The 25981-nt window shown below is 47.0% G+C and overlaps 1 protein-coding gene across 2 annotated transcripts in view; it reads left to right on the top strand.

Annotated features, from left to right (window-relative positions):
* Nucleotides 1–25981, top strand: part of GPATCH1 (G-patch domain containing 1) — a 282152-nt gene that overhangs the window by 229989 nt on the left and 26182 nt on the right. For both annotated transcript variants that reach the window (XM_078668539.1, XM_078668540.1), the window contains exons 17-18: nucleotides 3101–3217; nucleotides 16100–16224. In XM_078668539.1, coding sequence (XP_078524665.1) covers nucleotides 3101–3217; nucleotides 16100–16224 — 242 coding nt within the window. The remainder of the gene's footprint in view (nucleotides 1–3100; nucleotides 3218–16099; nucleotides 16225–25981) is intronic.

Below are 25981 nucleotides of genomic sequence, written 5' to 3' on the forward strand. Positions count from 1 at the left end.
TTCTCTTAAAGGCACAGTATCCCGTTTTGAGCCACATAATGGCAGCCTATGGGGCTTGTCTGTCCACTTCTTCCTCTCTATCATTCCAGAGGGTTTTGCTGTCAAAGGCAAGGTTTTCTCTGTAAGAAAACCCTGGACAGGCAGTGCTGTTTGTGGATTTTGGTGGAATTTCTAGGTGAAGTACTGGACAGTGTAGCCTGTGGATATAGGCTGCATTATCTGTCTTTAAATTCTCTCTTAAGTGTCTGTGCAGTTCTGCATGTTTTGACAATTTAAGAGATTATTTTTGATTGCTCCATGGTCTGCGCACATGGGCGGGACTATTCACTAGATTATGACTATAACAGAGATACCCCTACTACAGAACTGGAGTTACAGGACAGAAACTACTCCTTTGTTCATAATGGCTGGCCCCTGGACCCGGCTGGGCGCATACGGGCTTGCCTAGGTACAGAACTCAGGCAAGGTTTATACCAGACCAGGCTTTTAGTAAAGTGACTTCAAATGTCACTGCCGCGCTGCGGCCATTCTTTTCAGTCTTACGGAGTTTATTCAACTGACCCCACTCCCTCCCCACCTGATTGGCTGTTAGGCTAGACACCAATTGACCAGTGGGAGTGCGGGCTGTTACTCTGCAGCTAAGCGGCGGGAGAGCAGGTAACTAACATCAGTAAATTCATGCAAATTCAAGTACAGTTTAGCGATTAAAAGCGGTGCAAATTAAAACTGTTAGCAAAGGTAGAGAAGTCAGGCAAGGTTTATACTGGACCAGGCTTTCAGTAAAGTAACTCCAAATCACCCGTCCGCACTGCGGCCATTCTTTTCAGTGTTACAGAGTTCAACTGACTCCGCCCCCTCCCCACCTGTTAGGCTAGAATCCAATTGACCAATGGGAGTGCGGGCTGTTACTCTGCAGCTGAACGGCAGGAGAGCAGGTAACTAACATCAGTAAATTCATGCAAATTCAAGTACAGTTTAGCAATTAAAAGCAGCGCAAATTAATGGGCACCAATCTATAAAAACACATTTTTAAAAAGCGGCAGGAGCCCATCATTTATTATTCACTACTCCTGCAAGGCGCACCCCATAATTCCTTGTGAGGGCTTTTTAAAATTATATTTTGCCTTCCTAGTGGTGTCCCAGAAGGTTAAGGGGAACCACCAACCATATTTTTTATTATTGTGGACGGATGCAGGGAGCAATTCAGCTCCAAGCAACATTAAAAAAAAAAACACAGTAAGTCTTGTGGGTCATTGGATCTATGACTCTAGGAGAGCTTACCATATTTTTTAAAAGCACTCCGAGCTAGAGCTGTTTGCTCTTCGGCTGAAGTTCAGGTCCCCCTTCGTGGTTGGTTCCATGACTGCATTTGTGTGCCTGAAAATGTTTTTTTTTAAAAGACTCAGACATGTTTAATGGTTTTTTTGTAATGCTTTATTATAAATGATTTGAGACAGTCACTGTTATTGAACATTGCAAAGTGTGAATTTATTAAATATAAATGTTATTATAGTATCGGTGACTTTTTAACAAAGCGTATAGTTCTGACTTATATATGTTGATGTGCTGACCCCTTGATAAAACCAATAGGCCTGCCACTTTTTTATTATGCTTTTATGAGTCTTTGACAAAGCCAATAGGTCTCCATTACTTAAAATGACACAATTTATATTGTTACATGACCTAATCAGCCATGTGCAGGGGTTTGGGAGCAGGGATAGCCTGAGGTTCGCACAGTGGAGGTTGGGGCGCTGGCCCTTGCCGTACTTGACGATGGACATCTTACTTTATGTTAAAAAAGCAAAGGAATTCACTGGAAAAAACAAAGATTAACGTTGATGTTATAGTTAGGAATTGCAATAATATGTGTACTTTACATTAAGAAAAACTTGAGAAATTCAATGAAAAACATGAAGGTTAAAAGGATTTTCTAGTTAGGTGAAAATGTCAGTGAAAAATACTATTATAATTGTCTCAAGAGACCCAAAGTAACTATATAACTTGCGCCCTCGCCATGCACTGCTAAATTGCATCACTTCTGACTTGTTCTATGACATCATTGATAAAATAGTTTCAGCATTTGTAATGACACCATTGATGACAACACTGAGCCTGGCCTAAGTGCGAGTTATAGTTACATTAGGGTACAAGTTATGGTTACTTGAGATAAATATAACTGGTGAATTTCAGTGTTTTTGTTTGTATAAAATAGTATGTTTTAACAAACATTTTCATCTAATTAGAACGCCATTGAATATACAGACACACATAAAGTTATATATATATATATATTCAATCCAAGTTGGTCAAAACTACGGCGCGCGCTTGCCGCTTGTACAGCATATAGGGGTGCAGACCACATACCCCATGATATGGCTTGCAAATGGAGAAATTAAATATGGCGCACTCCCAGGAGTTGAAATTAAAGCAGGTATTTTGTTATTACAACGACTTCGTTACAGCTGAAAATGCGAGTTCCATGGCGCGTTTTATCTTGCAACTTCCTCAGATGGCTGCTGCTCGCAGCTGTTTCTCGTGTAGTGCTTTTAGTCTAATGAGGAGCATTATGGGATATGTAGTTCTTTTGATATGGTTATCATATGTTTTGCTGAGTGCTTTAATGAAAATTAGACTTTCTTTGGCCTTATTTTCTTCCCATAAGCATTACTACTTTAATGCGACATTTCTGTATCAATCTTGACAATTGCTTACTCCTAGGCCCTTTCTCCCCTTTCCATTCACGAGCCGGATCAGTACTCTGGAACCAAAGGTTAAAGCCTCACCTTTGGTAAACAACGAGGCTGTTCTTTTGAATCGGAGCACTGCCAGGCGGAGTTCGAAGTACTGAGACACTCCAGTCTCGCCGTCTTCAAGTGCTGAGTGCACTCCGCAGGAGATAAGTATCTCCTCATCCGCACCGTACGTTTTTCGTGCACCGGGCGCTGCCACCTAAAAAGTGATTTAAAAGGACATCCTCTTGATTGTTTTCTGCCTGATGACAAGCATGCTTCAGCAGTGGAATTTGAGAACAGGAGGTATTGCTCTATACATATTCTGTGTGCACAATACTTCTAAATGCTGTCTCTGTTTGTATTTGTAGACTTAAACATTGCTGCAAGTGAGCCAGTTGTGCCTCTAATGCCTCCTGCAAAGCAAACTGAAGAATCCAGTTCAAGCGACGATTTTGGGCCCAAGCTGCCTCCAGTTTTACCATCTGGTAGGTCCTAAGAAAAATGCATACATGCCAGCACTCCAGATTTAGGTGGGGACTTGCCCAAAATGGATTTATTCTATCTTCCGTTTAAAAGTAAATGGGAAACATTTACCTTCTCTTATTTCTAAATCGTCCTCTTATCTATTCTCAAATATTGTCTGAATGAAAGTGTATTAAAACAAAAAAATTCTTGTATAAAGTGATTTCAGAACATGTCCCGCAAATGTTCCCTTAAAAAAATGTTACGACTTTAAATTGTCAATATTTTCCTTATTCCTGTCTATGGAAAATGTTCCAGACATTATTTATTATTGTACAATAAATATTATATTAAGGGTATTGCCCATTTCTAGTGGAGAAGTGTGGCTCACTGGTTAGAGGAGGCAGACCCTGAAGCAGAGGTCAGACCGGGACCAGGGTTCAATTCCCGACGCGGCAGGGTCCTGAGCTCAAAATGTCCACGGACCCGATAATTCTCGCTTCGGTGCCTACTCAAATCAGGGGCTCACACTCTGCAACTCTGGGCAATAGCTTGCTCAATCTCCACTACGGCCCCCCGCAGCGGGATGCCTGACTTTCACCTTTGGGGTGCCCAGTAAGGGCTATCTCACAGGGAAAAACCAGGACGGGTTCCCAAAGCAAGCGCCTTGAGACCCTTTGGGGTGATTAGTGCGCTATATAAGAAGCCAACATTACATTATTTATTATTACATTACATTTCAATAGAGCACATCGTAAATGGAACTTTCTGCAAATGCATGATAATGGGAAATAACCCAGATCCAGGTTACTTGTCTACCAACCGGACACTGAATGGCAGACTGTGGAGTACATTAATTGAGCACTTAGAAACCGAATTTGAGTCACCTATGTTTACTTTGGAATGTCCTAGCAAAGGGCCATGAAAATGCCACAGCCATAAGATACAAAAATTGGGTGAAAGTGATCAATTTTTTAACACTGTGAGAACTCATCAATCACCTTGGTGACCAAAATGGTCGAAGTACTGACTACAGACATTTTAAAAGCATGTGTGGTCGAATTGAATCAAGACATTGAAAACACTGCCATCCACACTTTAGCCACTCTTGATGTGATTTAAGCAAAAACAGTTCGAACTAAAGTTTGTGATGCAAATTACGAATCAACATCTTGAAACCGCAGAGGGTCAGCTTAAGGCAAATGAGGCAGCAGATCATTGTCTACACCCGAAGGTGGTACACCTGAAGTCTCAAACAAGTATGCTTATGGACAAAAACGAAAGAGGTTACTTATGTACATGCTTGTCTTGAGGAGATTTTTAGAGGTATTCTAAAGTAAGGCCCTGAGTACCACATGGGTATCATCAGGTCCCATCACAGCACAGTTGAAGAATTGAAGAAGGTAGATTCCAAGGGCCATCAGAGCAACAAAATAACGAGGGAGAGAAGTGATACCCTGAAATCCCAAAGTCGTTAGACTACAACATCTAAGAAAGCACAGTCACCAAACTGTAAAGTATTTGTAGCATAGCTCCATGTTGTTCGCAATCATGCTGGTCCCAAAATGGAAAGACTAGGATGGGTCAGAGGTATAGGTGAGATGCAGTTTGCTGAGGTGGTGAGTAGGTCTTTGGTGAGTGATGAATAGCAAGGGCCACAGAGAGTAATAAGAGTCACGGAAGTAGCATAAGTTATTTAGCCTTTGAGAGGAATGTAGACTGAAAGTTAAGCACTTTTGTGGTCCCAGCATAAGTTAATGGTAGAGCCCGGTTGCCTCAGTTTATGTTGGTGAAGTGGGGTAGGAGAGAGGGTGGGAGAAATAGATGCACTACAGGTGTCTCATCAAGGCGCGTTTGGGGGCACAGAAACACAGAGAATATGTTTGTGTTCTTTTTCTCTTGTGGTAAGGGCCCTGAATTCTCACAACAAGAGACACAGATTTTCTGCTTATATTAGAAGCCAGGATCCTTATAAAAGGATCAGTTCACCATAAGACGTAAAACGTACCCCATGCATCTTGAGTTTTAGCATCTTAAAAATGGCAGGAATAGCCTTTACGTGCAAACGACTATTAGGATGGGAATCTCCCAAGATGAAGAGGGGTCCTGATTCCAAGTGCTTCATAGTGCTAACGAAGCTTGGACATGAAAATATAGCCCTGGTCAGTGTCTATTAGTGTCGGACTGGCCTATAAGGCAGTCAGGCAAAGCCTAAAGGACTGGTCCGATAGTTCAATGTGTGGGGGTTCTTTGACTAGGGACCTGTTTTTATGGTCTGCTGAGCTGGGTTTTACTGTTGATTTCCCCAATATTAAAAAGCATTGCCTGCAGCAAGCTCAGATCCATACAGGCTTCCAGAACTTGCAAAGCACTTATACAGCGTGTCTTTACAAGTACAAAACAGCATCAATTTGCAACCATGGCCGATTTGTTTAGCTATGTGAGTCATTAATTGGAGCCATTTTTAGGTCGAGTCTGGGCAGTGCAAGTGCTGCTCTGCAAAGCATGCTGTATTGAGGTTGAGACTTCGAGCTCCGCCCACTCCACCCATATTTTTTATTGGTTTGTGCCACTGTCCACTGTGGCTAATAATTGGTCAAAAGCCTTACTAGTCCCTCCTAAGTACCGCCTTGTCTCATTTTGTAACCTCCCAGGGCAATACCCCGGTTACGTTTATTGTTACTCTGTAGGCTTTAATGCAGCCCGAGCACTATTTTCTCAAATAGCTTTTCCCTGTCTGTAATGCTCTCTCCTTACTTGCAATGCAATAGGTCTCGCATTTGAGAGAGTTTAAGCTATTGGCTTTGTAAATGACAATGCGTATTATGTATCTGTTTTAAAAAAAACATATAAATAAAAGACATTGTCAGTTACAATGCCAATTGCTCAAACGTTCGTAAATGCGAGACTTATTGCATTTCAATGCTTATTATTTTGGTGCCTGGGCCTATTTTCTGTCACAGTCCGACCCTGATGTCTGTACTTCTATTGTAGAACAGGGTCAATTATGCTGATCAAATTGAAACAAATCAGCCACGAAAAGAGAGATAATGTGGGCTCCATGTTTTTAGTATTACATTTCTTTGACAGATTATGACGCATGCATAAATGACACATGACCACATGGCCCCAATTCCTCCTTACAGTGCAAGGTAGAAAGCTCAGGCAATAAAACAGACAGAGCCACATCATGATATAGAACAAATTCCAGGAATGAGCGCACTGTAGATGCGAACAATCTATATTAGGTATAAGAAAAACCAAAAATAACCAAAACCCCCAAACTCCCACCCAAACCCTCCACCGCCCACCCACCTCCCGAGTTCCATGTCCACTACCCCCATCTATCAAGGCCCCTTTCCCATTAACCCTTCCCTGGCTGTTCCACATCAGATAAATGCAGTAAGCGCAGATCGCGAGGACAGGTCACCTCCCGGAACTCCAAGGCTAGCAAAGACAGGGAGGGCTGCCACAGCTGCGAGTACTTAGCACCCTCCCCTGCCAGCGTCAAAGAGAGCTTCTCCATGCCCAACACATGCCACAAACAATGGAGCCAGCCCTGAAATGTGGGGACATGTGCAGTGCGCCAATGTAAGAGAATATTCTGAATAGCAGAATCCAGGGCAATAGCTATTAATCGGCCCCTACGAGAGCGCAGTGGATAAGTGACTGGGTTTGGCAGACCTAGTAATACATAGGAAGGGAACCGTGGAATCTCAGTGTCAAAGTGTGCATCGACCTCGTCCAGGACTTGCTTCCAATACCCCTAAAGCTGAACACAATCCCAGAGCAGGTGTACTAGTGTGCCCGTCTCCCCGCACCCTCGCCAGCACGTCGCCTCCCTAGAATGATCAATCTCATGTAGCCGCTCCGGCGTGTAGTACCAGTACCCATATGGTATGCTGAATGCCGAGCCCTGTAAAATATACCCTCCCATTCTTTGTGACTAAGTGTCCGACCCAACTCCCTCTCCCAGCGAGTCTTCCCAGAATTGTATATGTGTTTATACTTGGCTTGTAGCATTTTTATAGGTCAGAAATGAGCTTTTTATCGGATTTGCGTGTGATTGACCAGTACTCATACGGCCATAAGCGTCTGTCGGCCTTAGAGCGTACCTGGTCGCTGAGTGTCCAGTGTCGAGCCTGAAGATATCTGAGTCTCTCCGCCTCCGGCAGGCCATATTCCTTTTGAAAAGAAGAGAATGACAAAACACCCCCTTCTGCGTACAGGTGATACAGGAACCGACACCCAGTCGGCCGCCATTTTGCAAAAGCCACAGAGTCTTGTTCCGGGGTGAAATCAGGGTTATCCAACAGGGGTGTGAGAGGCGACGGGAAAGAGGTGAGCTCATGCTTGACATTGGTGCTATCCCAGACTTCCATAGGAACCCTAGTAATATACGAGGCGTACAAATTGGGGGGTCTATGCTGCCGACGGAGAAAGGGAATCTCCGAAGCGGATGGCCGCCACTGCTTGGTCCTGAAAAAGCCAATGCTTCTCAGACCCCCATCTGCTCCACTCTACAAGAAAGCGCAGCTGTGCAGCCTGAAAATAGAGAAGCAAATCTCGGAAGCCGAGTCCCCCTTTTTCGGGGGGGAAGCATCCCGAGTCGCAGCTTCAACCGCGGTTTCTTACCGTTTCAAATAAACTGAGCCAGCTCGGACTGAGTCTGGTGAATCCAGCCCACCGGGGGCCGCAGGGGAATGGTGCGGAATAAAAATAGGATCTGAGGAAGGGTCGTCATCTTTACCGCTGCCACCTTCCCCAACCAGGACAGAGGATAATGCCTCCACCTCCCCAGCTCTTGCCTAATTTTCTGGCGCAGCCGAGCATAATTAATGCGAACTGTATCCGGAAGTGTAGGAGCCAGCTGAATCCCCAAGTATGGGATCGCTTCAGTCGACCATTGGAAAGGAAAGGATCCCTGCAGAAACTCCCGTGTGGGCCCGGCCAAAGACAGGTCCAGGGCCATGGACTTGCTCATGTGGACCTTAAAGCCTGCCGCCTGTGCAAAAGCTTCTAGGGTCTCGAGACATGCTGGCAATGACTCCCTTGGATGGGACAAGGAGAGTAGCACATCATCAGCATAGAGACTTATAGTGTGCACGTAACCGCCAAATTTGATTCCCCGCACCTTCGTGTCAAGCCTCAATCTCTGCGCCAACGGCTCCATTTATAGGGCAAAGAGCAGGGGCGACAATGGGCACCCCTGCCTTGTTCAATAGCAAACCGGGGAGAGGTGCAGCGATTAACTCTGACCGTCGCGGTTGGAAATTTATAGCAGTTCATGACATAGGTACGGAACTTCTCCCCTATTCCCGCCCTCACCAGAACCCAGTCCAGATAGGGCCAATGGACCCGATCGAATGCCTTCTCTGCGTCAATTGCTAACAACATAAATTCCCCGGTCGTACGTGTGTCTTTCTCCACCAAGTGCAGGGTCCTCTTGGTGTTATCAGAGGTTTGGCGTTCCGGGATAAACGCGGCTTGATCCGGGTCAATCAGGCCACTCATAAAAGGCGCAAGCCGTGCCGCTAGAATGCCCGTATAGAGCTTGAGATCAACATTAAGAAGAGATATAGGGCGGTATGCCCCACATTGTGTGCAATCCTTCCCTGGTTTGGGAGTGACTGTAATAGTAGCGTCCAGCAGGTCTCTAAGGATTGCGCCTGGTTCCGAAAAAGAGTTAAAAAGGGCCGTCAGGAGGAGAGCTACTTGCAGACAGAACGTCTTATAGAAGCTCACTGGAAAGCAATCAGGCCCAGGCGCTTTTGCCAGCTTAAGACGAGAGATAGCAATAATGACTTCCTCCGGCCTAATGTCGCGCTCTAGGAGGTCGGCTTGCTCTTTCGTGAGGGTGGAAAGAGGGATGGAGGCGAGAAAGGACTTCCCAGCGGATGTTTCAATGGTGAACCCAGCATAGAGGTTGGCATAAAAATTGCTAAAGGCAGCGGAAATATCAGCGTCCTCAGTGACGCGCCCACCCCCCCTGTGGGAGAATCTCCTGTGCAGCCTGCCGGTGTCATGCCTCGCACAGCTTGTGGCTTAACAGGCGCCCACACCGGTCTCCACCAATATAATAAGCATTTTTCAGCTGTAGGACGGCTTATTCCGCCCGGTCCTGGTCTAACGCTGCCAACTGGTGCCGTATGGCTTTGAGTTGTTTCCAGACCCGGGGGGCCCCTGTTCGTTGGTGTATTTGTTCCAGCTCCATCGTCTGCCGTGTGAGCTCCTCCCTCTTGCGCGCGCGCTCGACATTGTCAGCCGCAGAGATTGCAATAAGCTCACTTCGCAACAACGCTTTTAATGCTGCCAATTGTGTCGCTAGCATAGTGTCTGTGTAGCTATTATGTTCAAGATAGTCTGTTATGACCCTCTGAAGTCGTTCAACCACCTCCGTACGGTGTAGAAGCGTTTTCCGCAACCGCCAGCTCCGCGTCACATGCGAAATAGGCGGAAGGGAAAACACAACGGTTACTGGCGCATGATCCGGAAGAGATGCAGTCCCTATATCTACAGCAGTCGTGAGTGCCTGAAGTGAGGAAGAAGCAAGTAAATAATCTAAGCATGCATACATTTTGTGTGAATTAGAGTAATAGGAGTATACCCTGTTCCCGGGGTGAAAGCAACGCCACAGATCCACCAAACCCACCTCCCGCAAACGGGCCAACCCCTCTGTGGAGAGTGCTCCTGACTGGGAGGTACGCTGACATGACCTGTCCAAAGTGTTATCAAAGACTAGATTGAGATCCCCTCCCAGCAGGACATGGCAGTCTATTGTATTGGAAGCTTCACTAAGTGCAAGATGTAAACAATTTCTCCTGACCCTCGTTGGGGGCGTACACCGAGCCTATGGTAAACAATGAGGTGCCCAAGGAGAACCTATATGTCAATGGCCTCCCATTTATCTTCGCCCCCTTCTGCAGTACCTTACCCCGAAACCTCTGGGCCACCAAGATTGTGACACCTGCGGTTTTCGTGGCAGCAGATGAGAAAAACTGCAATGGGAAACTACGAGACCTGAGGCGGTGGCAATCCTTCTGTAGAAAATGTGTCTCCTGCAGGAGGCAAATATACGCCTGCGAATGCTCAAGTAAGGAAAGGACCGCCTTACGCTTTACAGGGTTGTTTAACGCCCTCACGTTTAACTTAAGGACTTTAAGTTCGATGTCTGGCATCTACATACTAGGAATCATAAAGTGCCCATGAAAGAGAGCTGTCTGCGAATGAGGTGAGTGAGGTAGACCTCGCCTCTCGAAGTAAGGCGTGGACAATGCTCTGGGCCCCCCGGTGGTGCTCTGTTGACTTGGAACAGCCAAACCCTGCCCCCATCTACCCTACCCCAGCAAAAACCCCAAAACGAAACAAGAAATACATGTCCAAATTGTCCATCATCCCCAGATGATCAGAAAAGTGGTATAGCGGGGTATTCCATTAGACTTCCAAACGTCCCCCCTCCCGCTGACGACCCAGACAGTGAAAAAGGTAGGCGAGCAGTTTTAGGCTGTACACCTATATCAGCCGGTCTGGGGTGAGTTATTGCCCAAGGCAGCCGCCTCCACTGCAGCTCTTTGGCCCTCCGCGATCACGGCTGCCGGGGGCTCCTTCACCCGCCATCGCCGACCCTGCATACGCCACCGGGGCTTAGAATCATCCACATCGGCAACCTGGCTAGCTGTCTCATGCTCCTCGGTGTGCGGGTCAATGCCCAGCCATTGGCAGGCCTCCGTAACTAATCGCAGATGGTACAGTTTGTTGTCTAGTTTAAAAACCAGGCGGAATGGGTGGCCCCAACTATAGAAAATCTTCTGCTGCTGTAAGTGGGCCGTGACAGGCCTGAAAAGCCTGTGCTTTTGCAAGGTGAGAGCTGAGAGATCTTGAAAAAGGACCGGTGATTGCCCTTGAAACGTCAGTGGATGCATCTGCCTGGTCTTCTGTAGGATCTCCTCCTTCGTGCGAAAGTCCTGTATACAGACCAGGATGTCAGGGGGGGCGCCGAGGAAGCCCGTAAGGCCCCCGCACGGTGTGACCTGTCCAGACGTAGCTCTGAATCTAGTGGACGCCCCAATATATGATTGAAGAGTTCCTTTGCAAAGCGAAACAGGTCTTTTGTTTCATCGGTTAGTGGCACATTGCGAATTCTAATTTTATGCCGCCGTGGGCGATTCTCCAGATCTTCCGGATGAGTCTGGAGATCAACCTGCTGGTCGTGGAGCCACACGATTTCTTGCTGCAAAGCTGTGAGTTCAGTGTCTGTATTATCGCTCTTTGTCTCCAACTCAGCAACCCTTTCCCCAATTCCGTCCACATCCCTGCGGACCTCTCTAATTTCTCTTGTAAACTCCTTCAGGGTATGAATATCTTCTTGCAGGGACGTGAACAAAGACTCCAGAAAGGCCTTAGTGATAGGTTCCGAGCTGGTCTTGAGCTCCGGCGATGCCTGTTTCGAGGCAGATGCAATGGCGTCACACTGCTGGCTTTCCTGGACTTTGGCAAAGAGATCCTTCACCGTTTTGTCCCTGCGCTCCCTGGAAGTGGACATCGCCCACCCCCGGCGCCACTGCGCTCCTCAGACAAGGCCCCTGTTCAAAGTGCACCAGACCAACAGGCCCACCGTTACTGCCCCCAGCAGGCCTCCAGGCCCCTGTCCCGCCCAAATCAATCCATCGCAGATGTGCCAGGCTGGGTTGGCCGCCCCACTCTCTTAGCAGCAAGAAGTGTCGATACTCTCTCCCCTAGTGAACTCTCTGCACAGCCAACAGTACAAGCCGTAGGGCCCCCACAGACCCAAAGAGTCTCCTCAGGCGCATGTCTTCTGAGGGGTAATACAAGGGCCAAAGCTGCTCCCCTGACCACCGGGCCTTCTCATCAGAGCTCCGACATTGCAGCTCCCAAGCTCGGCACTCTAGCCGCGTCACGTCTTGCCACCAAGGTCTGCCCGCTCAACATCTAGGGCCCGCTGCTGGCCTCCGCCGTATACACGCTCCAACCCTCGGGTCCCCCAGCTGTCGCTGCAGCGTGGTCACAGCCCGGCTCACAGCCCAGCAGGCCCGCCGTCTCCACTCACAGAGGCCACACCAACCAAGTCTGCGCCCAGGGGACTCTCGCTTCGGAGCCCCTAAGCCGGCGCTCAACAGGGGCACCTCGAGTAGTCCGCAGTCCTGCACACTCCTTCCAAGGCGGCCTCCGCTTCCACCATCCACTCCAGCACCGCCACCAAACAGCAGGCTCCACCCGTCCACACGGTGCAACAGCGCCTCTCAGACCCAGGCCTCCTGGTCCCCGCCGCCTCCCCCAGTGGCCTTCGTGCAGGCAATATGTCAGCGGAACCAGTCGGAGGGCTCCCTCTCACCAGCCTACCTGCTGCTGATAGCCAGTCTTCACCGCTTGCGGGTCTCTGCCAATATCTGAGGCGGGTTGCTCCTCGCGCCGACTTTTACAGAGGAAAAGTCCTGGCCAACACTAGTCTCTGGCGCCGGAGGCCGCGAGTGACGACAGCTCCAAGATGGCGGCTCCGACGCCGCTCTACTCCACACACAGGGTCCCTGCGGCCGGCTCTCAGCCGGCAACGACCTGCTAGGCCGCCGCAACCAGCACCTGGCCACCGGCGATAGCTGCTCCGACTCAGGGCCGATCCGTCGCTGCAACCCCTCCGTCTGGGCCCTCCAGCCAGGTAACGCCACAGTACCCAATTCCCGCAAGGAGGCCGCGGGTCAGGCACCGCCAGCTCTCGGGCACTGGGCTGGGTCTCAGCAACCGCCGTCGCCTCTGCCGAGCGCTCAGGTGAGCCCCCCAGACCAAAACGCCACCTCTGCTGCTGCCGATTAAAGCTATAGCGGCCCGAAGGCCAATGCTGTGCAGGCCGTCGGCGAGCGCTCCGGAGCCTTCCGTCCGCTCACGCGGTCTTGGCCACCGGCTCCATGTTTTTATGTGATTAATTTCTACATTACTATTTTTCGGACATAATATTACAGCAAAACACTTGTCACTTCCTCCTTGTCATATATTCTAATATTTCAAATCCAAACTGCGTGATTTAGAAAAACAAAAAACTGTTGCCAGTTTGCATAGAACATTGTACAAAACGAATTTTCAGTTTTATTGGGTCTTGCAGTCGCCTCGAGGCAGGTATTAGAGTGACATTTAAATGTATGGGATGCGTTTTTATTCTCTGTATACCTGTGCAGTATTCAGTTTCACTAGGTCTTCCTTATTGTTTCACATTCTTTGTATGAATCTGCATTTGTTTGGCAGCAATCTCCCTTGGAGTAGAGGAGCTACTCCCCTGCAGTCTGCAGGCACTGTAAAAGCGGAATCCTGTGTTCCTAAAGGTCAGACCTGCCCCCCCCCCCTTCTCCTTCACCCATGGAGTGACAGGATACCAGGACTGACCAGAGCCGCACAGCACTAATCCGGGGCACCGGGTCCCTTCTAGCAACCAAGGCCTCTTTAAGTCCAGTCCAGGCTCTAACAGCACCGAGACAGAGCAGTCATCGAGGGACGTCAACACGGCAATGACCCAATTTCAGAGTGGTCCGGCTGTCCTGATTTCTGCACCCTCAACCAGCAAGACCGATATCCGCGAGGGCCTTGGACGCACAGAGCCCATCCGACCTATCTACTCTGCTTTACACCCAGGTGCCTTAGCCCGCGTACCCGAGAACCCGCTGTACCACCTTGCTCCCAGAACCCTTATGACCCGAGTCCCCCGTTGGGAGATCCTGGACTTGTTCCCAAGTTTCCCTTTGCAGCCTGTTTTTAGGTAGCCCCCCTTCTTCCCACCAGCGTAGCGTGCAAAACTACCAACCCGACCAGCACCTCTGCACCCGGACGCCCTAGGGCAGGTAACTAGTAACTGCTGGTGGTGCTTTGCACCTTGGCCAACTATGACCTCTGTCCCATAGAAGACCCCCCGTAAACCGACCATAAATAACCAAATGCAACAAATGCCTTTTTCCCAATGGAATTGCTGTGTAAAGACTACAGGAATAAGACACTTGGGGCTACACTTGACAAGCAGTGCAAAGCTAAATATTGGAGAACTTGAAAGAAATGCACCCACTGTTTATATCCTTGCTGGGCCATATCCATCCCTCAAAGTTGAGTGTTCTACACAGACTTTTTTTTAACCTTGCCCAATATCTAGGGCAGTGGAGTTACAATGTAGGATAATCTACTTTGTTTGTGATGGAAACAAGCCAAATAATTCTATTAATTACTAGTGAGCAGGGAGGAGTTGCATGCCCAGAAACCTTTAAGTATCATCAAGTAGCCCACCTACTGGTGATGAAGGAGGGACAGGGTAGAGAGTCAGAAAAAAAGATGGCTGCCCTTTAATTGAGCAGTTGGCATTAATACACCACAGGATCTAAGACATCTAGAGAAGAGGCAGGCCACAAAATGGAACCTAGCCACCCCACTTCAAACTGTCTGGAGTGTGTGAGAGTGTGGCCACATAAGGACAATTGACACTACTTTCTTTTCCTAATATACTTATCCACCTATTCATTGTAATGCATGTCACACCGGCGTTATTAAAATACTTATTTCAAAGATGAAAAATTAGGAAATCTGGAGCAAAATCTGTTTTTGGGGGGGTCAGGAGTGATTCAGACTTATTTTATACAGGCAATCAGCATATAAGATCCTGTACCAGTGATACTCAACCCTACAGTGAACACCTGAAATCTTACACTCTGGACCAACTTGTTGTAGTCATTATTCAAAGAACACACGCAGCACAAACTGTACTTCTGAAGATTTATAGGTAAAATTGTTGAGAGACCTGGACCACCAACCATCACCAGGGCAGCTCTCTTCCAACTGCAAACTTTGGAATTAAGGTGGAACTAATGACTCTTGTGGAATCCTTAACATTCCGTTTTTATAAACAGGACCAGGGTAAAAGTATAACTATGGCACAAACATGTGTTAGAGATGTAACAACTGGGGTTGGCTACTATATACACGTTTGTTAGCAATGCCACTTAATACAAATATATTGTAAAGAATTCCCGGAGCATATCAAGGGGGTCATGAACTTCCCGATCCCAAAAGACACAATCTTAATCCTGTTGGGTTAAAGTGCCTCCAGCTGTAGGATTTATATAGGACAAATCAAAGATTACTCTTACAAATGTTGTGTGCTGCTAAAATTTTGGCAGCTATATGTTAGAAATCAGGAGATAATCCAGGAATTGAACTTTGATTTTTAAAATGTTCTGTTCATGGCTATGGAGAAACTGACGCATGATCTATTCCGAACAGAGGAGACATCTCTGAAGATGTCGACCTCACTACTTAATTATTAAATGTAACTGTGCATTTTGGTTTAAACCCAGTGCAATAAGGGCATTGTGCTCATTAGGTGATGTTCTTGTTCATAAATAGAGATGTGCCTGTTGTGCAGCTTCCTACTGTCTTGTTCAAGAAGTCAAAGTTTCCCTTGGTGAATGTTTGATCTTGTTATAAGGTTGCTTAGTGATCTGTGTTGTGCCTGGATGGGGTGGATTGGGGTGGGCGGGGTTTTGAGAGGAATTTGTTGTATTATTTCAGAATATTGCAGAATTAATTTGTAATACTGTACGACTAATACGTTTAATAAAATAATTGCCCAAAAATGTATTATGTTCCAGCATCTAAGTTTCCTCTTGTTTCTTTGAATTAGAATGTTTAGTAAACGTTTTGATGTGACTTTATTACAAACACAGGCATGTATGTGTGTCAAATGTTGCCCACGCTCTATTCTCGGTTTTATTTAACCTTATTTGTGTGCTAACTTTTTTTCCGAAATTCTTTGTTTTTGTGTTCGAGTATTGTACCTTAGTATTTAAGCACCGGGTTCAGGGATTAATATGCAATCTTATTAGTTGATTTATTGTTCTATTATTTTCTTTGTATTTCAGGTACCCCTCTACTTTCATCAGCGACTAAGTCTGCTAGTTCTATGGAATCCCCTCAGAAACACAAGCATAAAAAGAACAAAGAAAAGCACAAGGCGAAAAAGGATCACAAGCACAAAAAAGAAAAGGTTGGTCCTTGGTACTGGTGTCAGCAGGCTAGAAGATTACTTTTCTCTGTGCTATACCTTTTGCTTATCTAACAAAAAAGTAAATACTACCAAGTGCCATATGCTATTAATTCAAATACATGAGATTGCAAAGTTATTCTGTTTTGCTTGTACTCTTTGATGTGTGTATCTTACAAGCAAGGGATGACCTATCTCTAATTGATTGATTGTGTAGACTATGAGATGTGAGAAAAGCTCTGTAATAAACTCGCACCACCAAGAAGGTTTGCTTTGTTATTAGAGTTTGATTTCACACGTGATGTAGGTTTTTTTTTAAACAAGACAGTAGCTCCACGGCATGTATGGAGATCAGAGGACTCATTCCTAGTTGCTACTGAATCGCCCTAGGCTTTTTGGGGACTTCACTGGAAAGATTCAAGGACAGCTCCCTAGGGTTGCTCTCACCTGCCCGTCAATTCCACGAGGAAAATAGGACATTTGGGGGATTTCCTGGGGGCTGCCATAGCGAGAGCAGTCAGTTCAGCAAATGGCTTACATTTTTTACAGCTTCAGCCCGAGGTGGTGCACACCACCAAGGACAGCAATCCTCTACCACCACCTCCCTTCAAAGCATCTCCAAAGCTGCTCTGATTTCCCCTTTACAGGACCACACTCAGTGGGTAAGGGGCTAGATCTGACTTTTCTTCCTGTGCTGGAAAACTGTCACTTCAGACCGGTGGGTACTGCAAATTGTCCAAAGTGGCTATGCTATACTTATCATTTCATGCCCTCACTGTATTCCTTCTGTATCAACTCAGATTTCAAAGGACCATGCAGCCATTGTAGGAAGCTGACCCTTTATATGATATCAAAATAAGATATAGCGTCCAAAGAGTGAAGGGGTTCCCTTATGAGTGGACACGGGCTTGCTCTAGCAATCCCAAGGTGCTCTTCTAGGGGGTAGCGTGGTCAAGCAGCCTTAGGCTTATCAGAGAGAAGTGTTACACATCTGCAAATACACACAATAGTCAATAAATGATGCCCACGACTTAGTAAGGAAAGCCACAACAATTTATAAAAATAACATGCATCTTTATATATATTTAGGCACTAGAACCAATCAGGTAAGTATGTTTTTCGATAAAAATACTTTTGCATTGCATTTTATAAGATGCAATGTTATCCTGTGAGAGGAATAACAAGTATGACATTCGGGTACAATACAGCAACTTGCGGGACCAGTTTCCAGGAGTTAAGGGGAGTGGTGGGCAAGGTCCAAGGCAGCACCAGCAGAACACTACTAGCTGCACTAGGCTGGCCCGGTGCTGGGGTGCCAAACAGCATCAGGTGCCTAATAATAAGTCTATGGAGAATGGTTGCAGCATAAAAAGGCTGCAGGCTTTGACGGGGGCAGTCGGGCTGAACCAACAGGGGGGCTCAAGCTTCACAATGCTCGGGGACCTAGGGACACCTTTGTTCCTCTTCTCTGCGGCCCACAGGCGACGGGTGCAGAGTTGTCTTTAGGCATTGGGGTTTCCTTACCTGGAGGGCGCCTACGTGTAGAGGCTGCAGGTGACATTTGGGGTGTTCACGAGTGGTGAAAGCACAGTGCACTCGGTCTCTGGAGGACCACACTGACACAGTTGGCCCATTTTAACTCAGGCTTGAAGCGACGGGTGCAGGAGTGTCTTTAGGCGCTGGGTTTTGGCGGTCTTCAAGTCCTCGCAGGTCTCTTGGGTTGCTGCAAAGTGCCAGAGTGAATCTGGTCCCCTACTTCACAGGAGCTCTTGTTTCCTGGGTGAAGGTCTAGCAGTTCTCACAGGCTTTTGGGGACTCGGCAGATGCAGGACAAGTCATCTTTTGGTGCAGTTGTCGCAGTCAGCAGGATGGCAGGGTTGGCACTAAGTCAGTTGCTGGATCTTCTGTTCTTGCTCTTTATGACTCTTCACATGTCTTCTTCTTTCAGGTTGGCAGGATCTGTTTCACTGGTGTCAGGGGCTCCCCTAAATACTGAATGTATGGGTGTCAGGGGAGTGTAGGGTAGGTGCCAATGAGCTGCTGACCTTTGGGGTCACTCGCCCCCTATATGACCACTTCCTATGGGAAGAGGGCATAATCCTATCCCAGAGTTCCTAAGTTTGTCAACACAGAGATGGCTAACGCTGAACATTTGTGTCCGGCTCACATTAGGCCACCTTAGGGGTGTTACTAGCCTGGGGGTGGGCACGCCTACCTTTCTAGCTTATCTTCCCACCTGTCCACGTGCCATAAGGCTCTGGACAAAGGGGGTCGGCTCACTCTCCCGTGGGGGCAGCCAGACTCGCATTTCAAAGGCGGTAGTTTCTTTGAAGCTCCCCTGCCTTGGAATGCTAATCAGCAGGTCTTTTGTGGGAGGAAGTGTTATCACCCTCTTCCCAAGCAGGCTTTGTTTCTGTCCTCCTGGGACCAAAGACTCTCACCTTGAGGGTCTGGTCGCAGGCTGGCAGAATTCAGTCAGCCAACACACCAGAAACTAGTAGGTTTTCAGGGGTCACCTTTAAGGTGCCCTCTGGGTGCATGTATTAATACACACAACACTGGAATCAGTGTGGGTTTATTAATACGAGATGTTTGATACCAAACATCCCTATCTTCAGTAAAGCCATCATGTAGCTGGGGAACCCATTTTCACCACTGTCCAGTACATGTTCTAAAAATGGCTTCCCTGTTCACTTGCACTGGAAGTGATGGAACTGACCAGCACAGTGGCATATCTACTCATGGAGGTATGCCCTCATATGTAATATTAGGCAACTTGCCTTAGGGCTGCAAGACCTACTGTAGGGGTGACTTACAAATACTACATGCAGTTCTAGGGGACATGGCACACAGGGGTGTGTGTCCTGTCATGTTTTCACTTTTGTCTCTACCAAATCACGCAGACTACAATGGCAGTGTTGCATGTGTTTGGTGCAGGGTCCCTTAGGGTGGCACAATTTGTGCTGCAGCCTTTAGCGACCCTCTTTAGTACCTCTTTCCCTAAGTATTAGGGGTACCATTTACTAGAGACTTACAGAGAATGCTAAAGGTATTGTCAATTGGAGGAAACAATTGTACAGTTTTGGGAAAGAGATCTGGCACTCGGGACCAGGTTAGCAGGGATCCAGTGCACTTCCATTTGAAATCACATCAAATCCAGTCAAAAAGTGGGGGTGACCACGTCAAAAAGGGTCACTTTCCTACATTTATACCGGAGGTCAGTTTAATCCTGGTCAAAGGTGTCATTGAGAGGGTTTCTAAATAGGAACGAGGCGATGGGTGTTAGTTTTGCTACTTCCTAGTACTTAAGAAGAATTGAGGGCTCAGGCCCACTGTGGATCTCTAACTTTTGGATGAACCTGTCCTGCAGTCTCTCAGACACTACATGTGGTTCAAGGTAGGGGGTCAGAACAGTTGGCATCTTACTCTTGGACTCTCCTTTGCCCCTGGGGTGTTTACAAAGGTTGATGACCGTAGCCGCGGATAATCTTCACTAGTCGAGAAAACATATATTTGAGTACCTCGAAGAACTGGCTGCTCAAGGTGGACTTTCTGCAGTGATTCATGGACCACCTTCAGATGATGGTAACTCGTCTTTCATCCCTGGTGTTATAATTCATCTAACTGAAATCTCACCTGCACCCTATTCAGCGGATCTCACTTTTATAGGGGCTACCTTGGACATGGTAGCGATCAAGGCTTTTCCACTGCCACAGCGAGTCCGGGGCTTTCCAGTTATGATTTTGATGTTTTGGCCAGAATCCTTGCAAACCCATGAGGATATATTGTGAGGCTCCTTGGCTCCTGACCTCAAGGATCCTCCTCCTCTCATGTGGCCAACCGCACATGCAGACATTTCAGTGGAACCTATGTTTCCAGTGGGTGAAACACAGGTGAGTATGCCCGACATTATATTAATCTCTGCGGACACCGCCCTGGACTTTCACAGGTGGCCTGTGGCAAGGTCATCGTGGGACAAAAGCAGATAGCTAAAAAGTGGTAATATTAGGTTAGTCAACAGTAAAAAAAAAAAAAATAATAAAGTCCTACCTGGCCATGAAACCGGTCCACAACTGGTAAAAAACAGTCCCACGCACAGTTCTGTGAAACTAGCCTTTCAGGAACTGCCTCATTGCCCTATAGGCCAGTGGACAGCAACCTGTTGTCTGGCAGGCTGCTCTCCATATTTCACCTAGAGCTCAAAGTTGCAATGGGTATGTCCTATATGGATTGGAGAGGAAACCTGGGAGATTTGGAAATCATGAGTCTGTGGTCCCATAGCTCCATATCACCCTGCTGGATGTTTGTACTATATTGGAAGAACAGACACAGCCTAAATCATAGCCCTGAGCTGGATCAGGAGAGTGTGGTACTCCAATCTCTTGTGCCTGAGCATTTGCTATGCGAACAGACCACCCCTTTGGGAGGACCTCCTATATCAGCCCCAAAGCGGTGTCCTGCACCTGAATCTCCTCCATCTATTCCCCAATGCATGGAAATTGAGCAGTGACAACAGAGGGGTTTTGATGATTAGCTCTCTGGAGTGGTGTGTGTGTTCCTCTCAACCAGACGACCCTCAGTCACATCCATCTAGTAAGGACGATGTCAAAGGTTAGTGGCCTGGTGTAAGGAACGTAGCCTTTATTTCTTGCAGCCAGCCCTTTCGGAGTCTGAGGACGCTGTCCCCCGCCACACCTAGGTACTGCTGAAAAATTTCCGGATCCAGTGTGATGCCTGGGGAGAATACACAAGTTAAGAAGTCTGCTGCTAGACTATCAGCTAGATGCGTCTAACAAAAATCCGCTCGCAAAGGGGCAGATTCTCAGAATCTGCCCCTTTGCGACCGGTATTTTTGCATTTGGGATGCATCATCCCAAATGCAAAAATCGCAAATGGAGAAATGGCTAAATTGCGATTATTTGCATTTAAGGAATCTCAAATTGAGATTCCTTAAATGCAATGCATGAAAGTTTTAAAAATAGCGAATTCGCTAATAGAGCACGCAAATTATCATGAAGTACAACTTCATGGTAATTTGCAAAAACTTTGAAAAATGCACAAAAGTGCATTTTTCAAAGTTTCATGTTGCGCACACACATGTGCACAGATCAATTTCAGGGGTGCTGCACCCTTGAAATCGCAATCTCAATTTGCGTTTCGCTAATTGCAATTTGCAAATTGAGATTGTCTTCCCATTCATTAGAGGCCCATGGGAATGAATGGGGAGGTATTCCTTAATTGCGACTCGCAATTTGCGAGTAGCAATTAAGGAATTCTAAGAAATCGCTATTTTTTTTGTGATTTCTTGATGCATTCCATTTTGCTACTCCTTAATAGCGAATCGGTATTTTTCGCTATTAAGGAATCGCAAAATGGGTTGTTGATGCATCTGGGGGTTAGTCTCTTCCAGATAATGCATTACCGAATGTAAGTAACTTGTTCTACAGGGTAAGTAACATACTCCTTCTGGTAGAGAACTGCAGATTCCTCACCGCACTGCACCTCCCTGTTCTGTGAAGTGCATATCTGTACATCCTAAAAAGGCCTGAGGTAGATTTCTGGCATACTGTCACCTTTGATCATTCACAGCTGATCCTCATTGGTGGCCAGGGTTATCGTCTATATGCGGCTCCGGTCTGCCCATTCTGGAGTGAAGCAGAGGTCTGTGTATTTCTTCCTCTTTCAACGTTACACAATGATTCAGGTAGTTGAGTTACAGTTAAACATGCTCCCTGATTCTCATACGCTTCCAGAGAATGTCATAATTAAATAACTACCTGTTAGGCCCTATTGCAACAGTCACAGTTTCTTTTCTACAAAACTTCATTATGGATGTTGATAGCAGAGGTGTCGGAGCGATACGTTTACTAGGTATGTCAGTGGTCAGAGACACTTTGCTCTAACACTGTTCCAATTCAAAGGGATTCTAAGATGTATAGCTATGGGGCACACATTTAGCTAAAATGAAATCCTTTTTGGCCCCAGCTATCATAATTTACCTTTCCAATGTACATCACATGTGAAGTAACTGGTGGTTAGGCTTTGTCACCGTTGTTTTTGAATATTTAACAGTACAAATCACATTAAGGGCACTGATATCCTCTCTTGGCACTGAGCCCAAGGAAGATGAAAGTTATGGCAAGAGTGGTTAGGCTTATTACGGAGAAGCTAGGTTTTTAAGAACATTTGGAATGCCAGGTAGTTGCTCAAGTTCAGAATCTATGTGGAAAGAAGGTTCCAGGGTGTGTATGCAAAGAATTGTCCACAGAGCAGAATAACTAGAACTGTAGAAGTCTGCGTACTATGAGCCCCTGAAGAACATGGAGGTCATGAGTGATGTGGTCTTTCTATTCAAGGTTGAGCTGAAGATAAGTGGCAACATTTTGATTTCTCAGGAGTTAGTGGAAGAGGCATGAACAGTCAGAGCAAAGTTATGTTCTCAAGAGGCTGTATGTTTGGCAGAGTAGTTTGTATGGAAGACTCTTTATCAGGGTGCAGGACTGGGAAAAGCAGATGCTGAACAATGAGTTAACTGGGGCAAATAAAGAGTTCAGTATCCAAACAGATGCTAGAGTTATTGATTGTTGCCAGAAGGGTTTATGAATGAAGTGAGAGTTGGCAGCCTGAGGAATTATGTCCATCAGTAGCAGAGCAACAGTATTGTCAGAAGCATGATTGTTGAAGCAGGACAGGAGTTGAGTAGAGAGAGATGTTGAGCACATGAAGGGAGAGGGAATTGGAGAGGGAACATTGTAGCACCCGTCTTGAAGAGAGTGGTGTTCAAAGGTTGTTGATGGAGAATGGAAGTGACTTCTTGAGTTTTAGGGTCCGACAGCCACTTCTGTCAGATGACTTGTTTTGTGTAGCATATAGAAGCCTGGCATGATTAGCTTGGTGATTACTGGGTTGCAGGAGTAAGTGATCCAGCTTTCCATCAGCAAAGAATATCAGTGAGACTGTTGGTTAAAATGTCTTTCATTTTATTGGAGTGTTTAACTGGGAAGATGAAAAGTAGTCTGTTAAATTAGGCCATGGGGGGAGGGTTACCAATGGTGTCTGTAGAGAAAGTGTCAGTAAATCCTACTTTTTTTTAATAAAAAAAACATTATTAGTTTTATTATAGGCACATTGTAATCATTCACATTGCTGTCCCCCCAGCGGATCCCATGTGCATTACTAGTTGTGGGCCACATTCAGCCCTTCTCTCACCTTGGAGTTCATACTCTCACGGTGCCTAGCCGGTAGTACGCCTACCATTTCCCCCATGTTTCTGTATCTCTTGGGGCAACCTCGGGCTAGATTAAATGGTTCCTCCAGTTTCACGTGGCAGTCCATACTGGACCCTACACTCCCTTAGTGTCAGGGCTTCCAGAGACTGACAATATTTTGCCACATCCCTTTTCGCTAACAGTGTCCAAAGCCCTACTAAGGTTCAGTCTCCTCTTGGGCCTCCCATCTTGCCCACGAGACCCAGCAACGCAATCCTGGGTGATGTCTCAAGGCTCTGGCCCAGATTTGTTGATAAGTACGTGAATATTCTGAAGTGTCTTCTAGGGAAAATGAGGCGGGTGGCCTGAATGCTCTGATGGGAATGTACGTGGCCTTAACGACCACCGGAAACTTCGGAAGGTTCTGAATTATTTGGCTAAACACCATGTTGACCTGGCTTTGCTCCAGGAGACACACCTCCCCGAGAACTGCTCTAGGTTGCAGGCCAGGGGGTTGCGAGGACAGATTATTGCCGCTAGTTTTAAGACCCATGCCCGGCGGTGCTCACATGGGTCAATCCAAAATCGGACTACTCCCTGAGCAAGGTAGCGGCTGACCCGGATGGCAGATACGTTTATTTATTTATTTATTTATATTCTTATATAGCGCAGGACTCGACCCCCGAAAGGGTATCCCCGCGCTTGACTTACTGGGAAGGGTCTGGATGTGTTGGTAGTTAATGTTTATGGACCTAACTATGACAGCCCTGAGTTTTATATAAAATTGGCTACAATTGCTCAGGAGATTCCCAGTCGGACTGTACTGTGGGGTGGGGACTTCAACATGACTACATGCCCAGACTTGGACCGTTCGTGCGGCCTGGATCGACGCCCTGCAAAGGCTGCTAGGGAACTAGATAGTATACTTATCAGTGAAGACCTGGCGGATGTCTGGCGCAGTCTACACTCAGCGCAGGGAGGATACACTCATTATTCTGCCTTTCACAACATACACACGCGCATTGATTATTGGCTAGCTTCGCCGGGGCTACTCTCTCTGGTCTGCAGGTGTCAGGTACTGCCCCGCACTCTCTCCGACCATTCACCTATATTGCTAGGCTTCTCGCTGCCACAGAGGGCCCCTCCCCCATTCACATGGAGATTCCCACCGTTCTCACTGCTAGACCCTGTCTTCCGGGAAGAACTACACGAAGCAATTGAGACATACTTTTAAACTAATATAGGCACGGTGGAAAGTTTTCAAACGGTCTGGGAGGCGTTCGAAGTCTACGTTAGGGGCGTGGCCATGAGTAAACATTCTGGCATACTACGTTCTATCTGCCTGAGGCTCTCACGCCTAGAGCAGCAGCTGGCGGACTGTGAGGGCCGCCTCTTGACAGAGGATGACGTAGACACACGGTTCTCTCCACCGCCAATCGACGGCTCAGAAGTTCTGTTAGGTTGCCCTCACTATGGGTTTCAGACCTTACAATGGAAATTTCCAATTGCGCTATTTGAGTCTGTGTGTACTTATAGGTCGGTCTACAGGGCTAGGACAATCAATTTGTTGGTTAGGAACCAGGCCTTATGATGCCATATTTGTCTTTATTCCTCCTTGCTAGTGTTGCCCACCCGAAATATGACCAGAGCATGGTCTGACATTTCCCTGATGAGGATGCAAGAGTCTTGCGTGTAGAGGAGGTCAGTGGCCGCAGCAGGGAAGGGTCTATTTGGGGAGAGGGAGCCGTGGGCTCCCATTGCATGTGTGTATTCGTATGCTTCAGGATTCCATACGTGCGAGAAAGTGCCCTCTTTCTGCATGATAGCCCCCACTTTTTGCTGAACTGCTGATGTGCTTTGACTGAGTGTGCCTTGGGCTCCTGCCAGTCAGGTGCCCAGGGCCTATGTTCTTTCCCTAAACCTGCATTAAAAACAAAACCCAATTGGCATCTCTGGCCACAGGTCAGCCCCTTGTAAATGGTACCACAGGTACCAAGGGCACTGTGACCAAGGAAGACCTCTAAGGGCTGCAGCACTTATTGTGCCACCCTTAGAGGCCCTGTAACATTACACTCACACATTGCCTTTGCAGGCTGTGTGTCTTGGTGCAGAACAAAGTGAAGAGTCGACATGGCACACATCCCTGTGTACCATGCCTACAACCCACTGCCTTGGCATAGATCAGTCACCCCTCTAGCTGGGTGCCCTATACTAGTGGTGAGGGTACAGGTGCATGGGCCCTGTACCTCTACAGTGTCTGAGTCCATTCTTAGACATTGTAAGTGCAGTGCTGCCATTAAGAGTATATGGTGCTGGGAGTTTGTCATTACAAACTCCTCAGCAGCATAATGGCTGCACTAAAAACTGAGGAGTTTGTTATCAAACTACTCAGCACATTAAACCCACACTGATGCCAGTGTGAGATTTAATTAAAAATGCACCAGACGCCCACGGCCCGAATTCGAGTGGCCCAACACCAAGAGGAGGTCTCCCCGGCAATCCTGACCCGAGATCCGGCGACCCCTGACTTGCCTCAAGCCTCCAGCCGACGC

The sequence above is a fragment of the Lissotriton helveticus genome, chromosome 12, assembly GCF_964261635.1.
Source record: "Lissotriton helveticus chromosome 12, aLisHel1.1, whole genome shotgun sequence".
Classification (NCBI taxonomy): domain Eukaryota; kingdom Metazoa; phylum Chordata; class Amphibia; order Caudata; family Salamandridae; genus Lissotriton; species Lissotriton helveticus.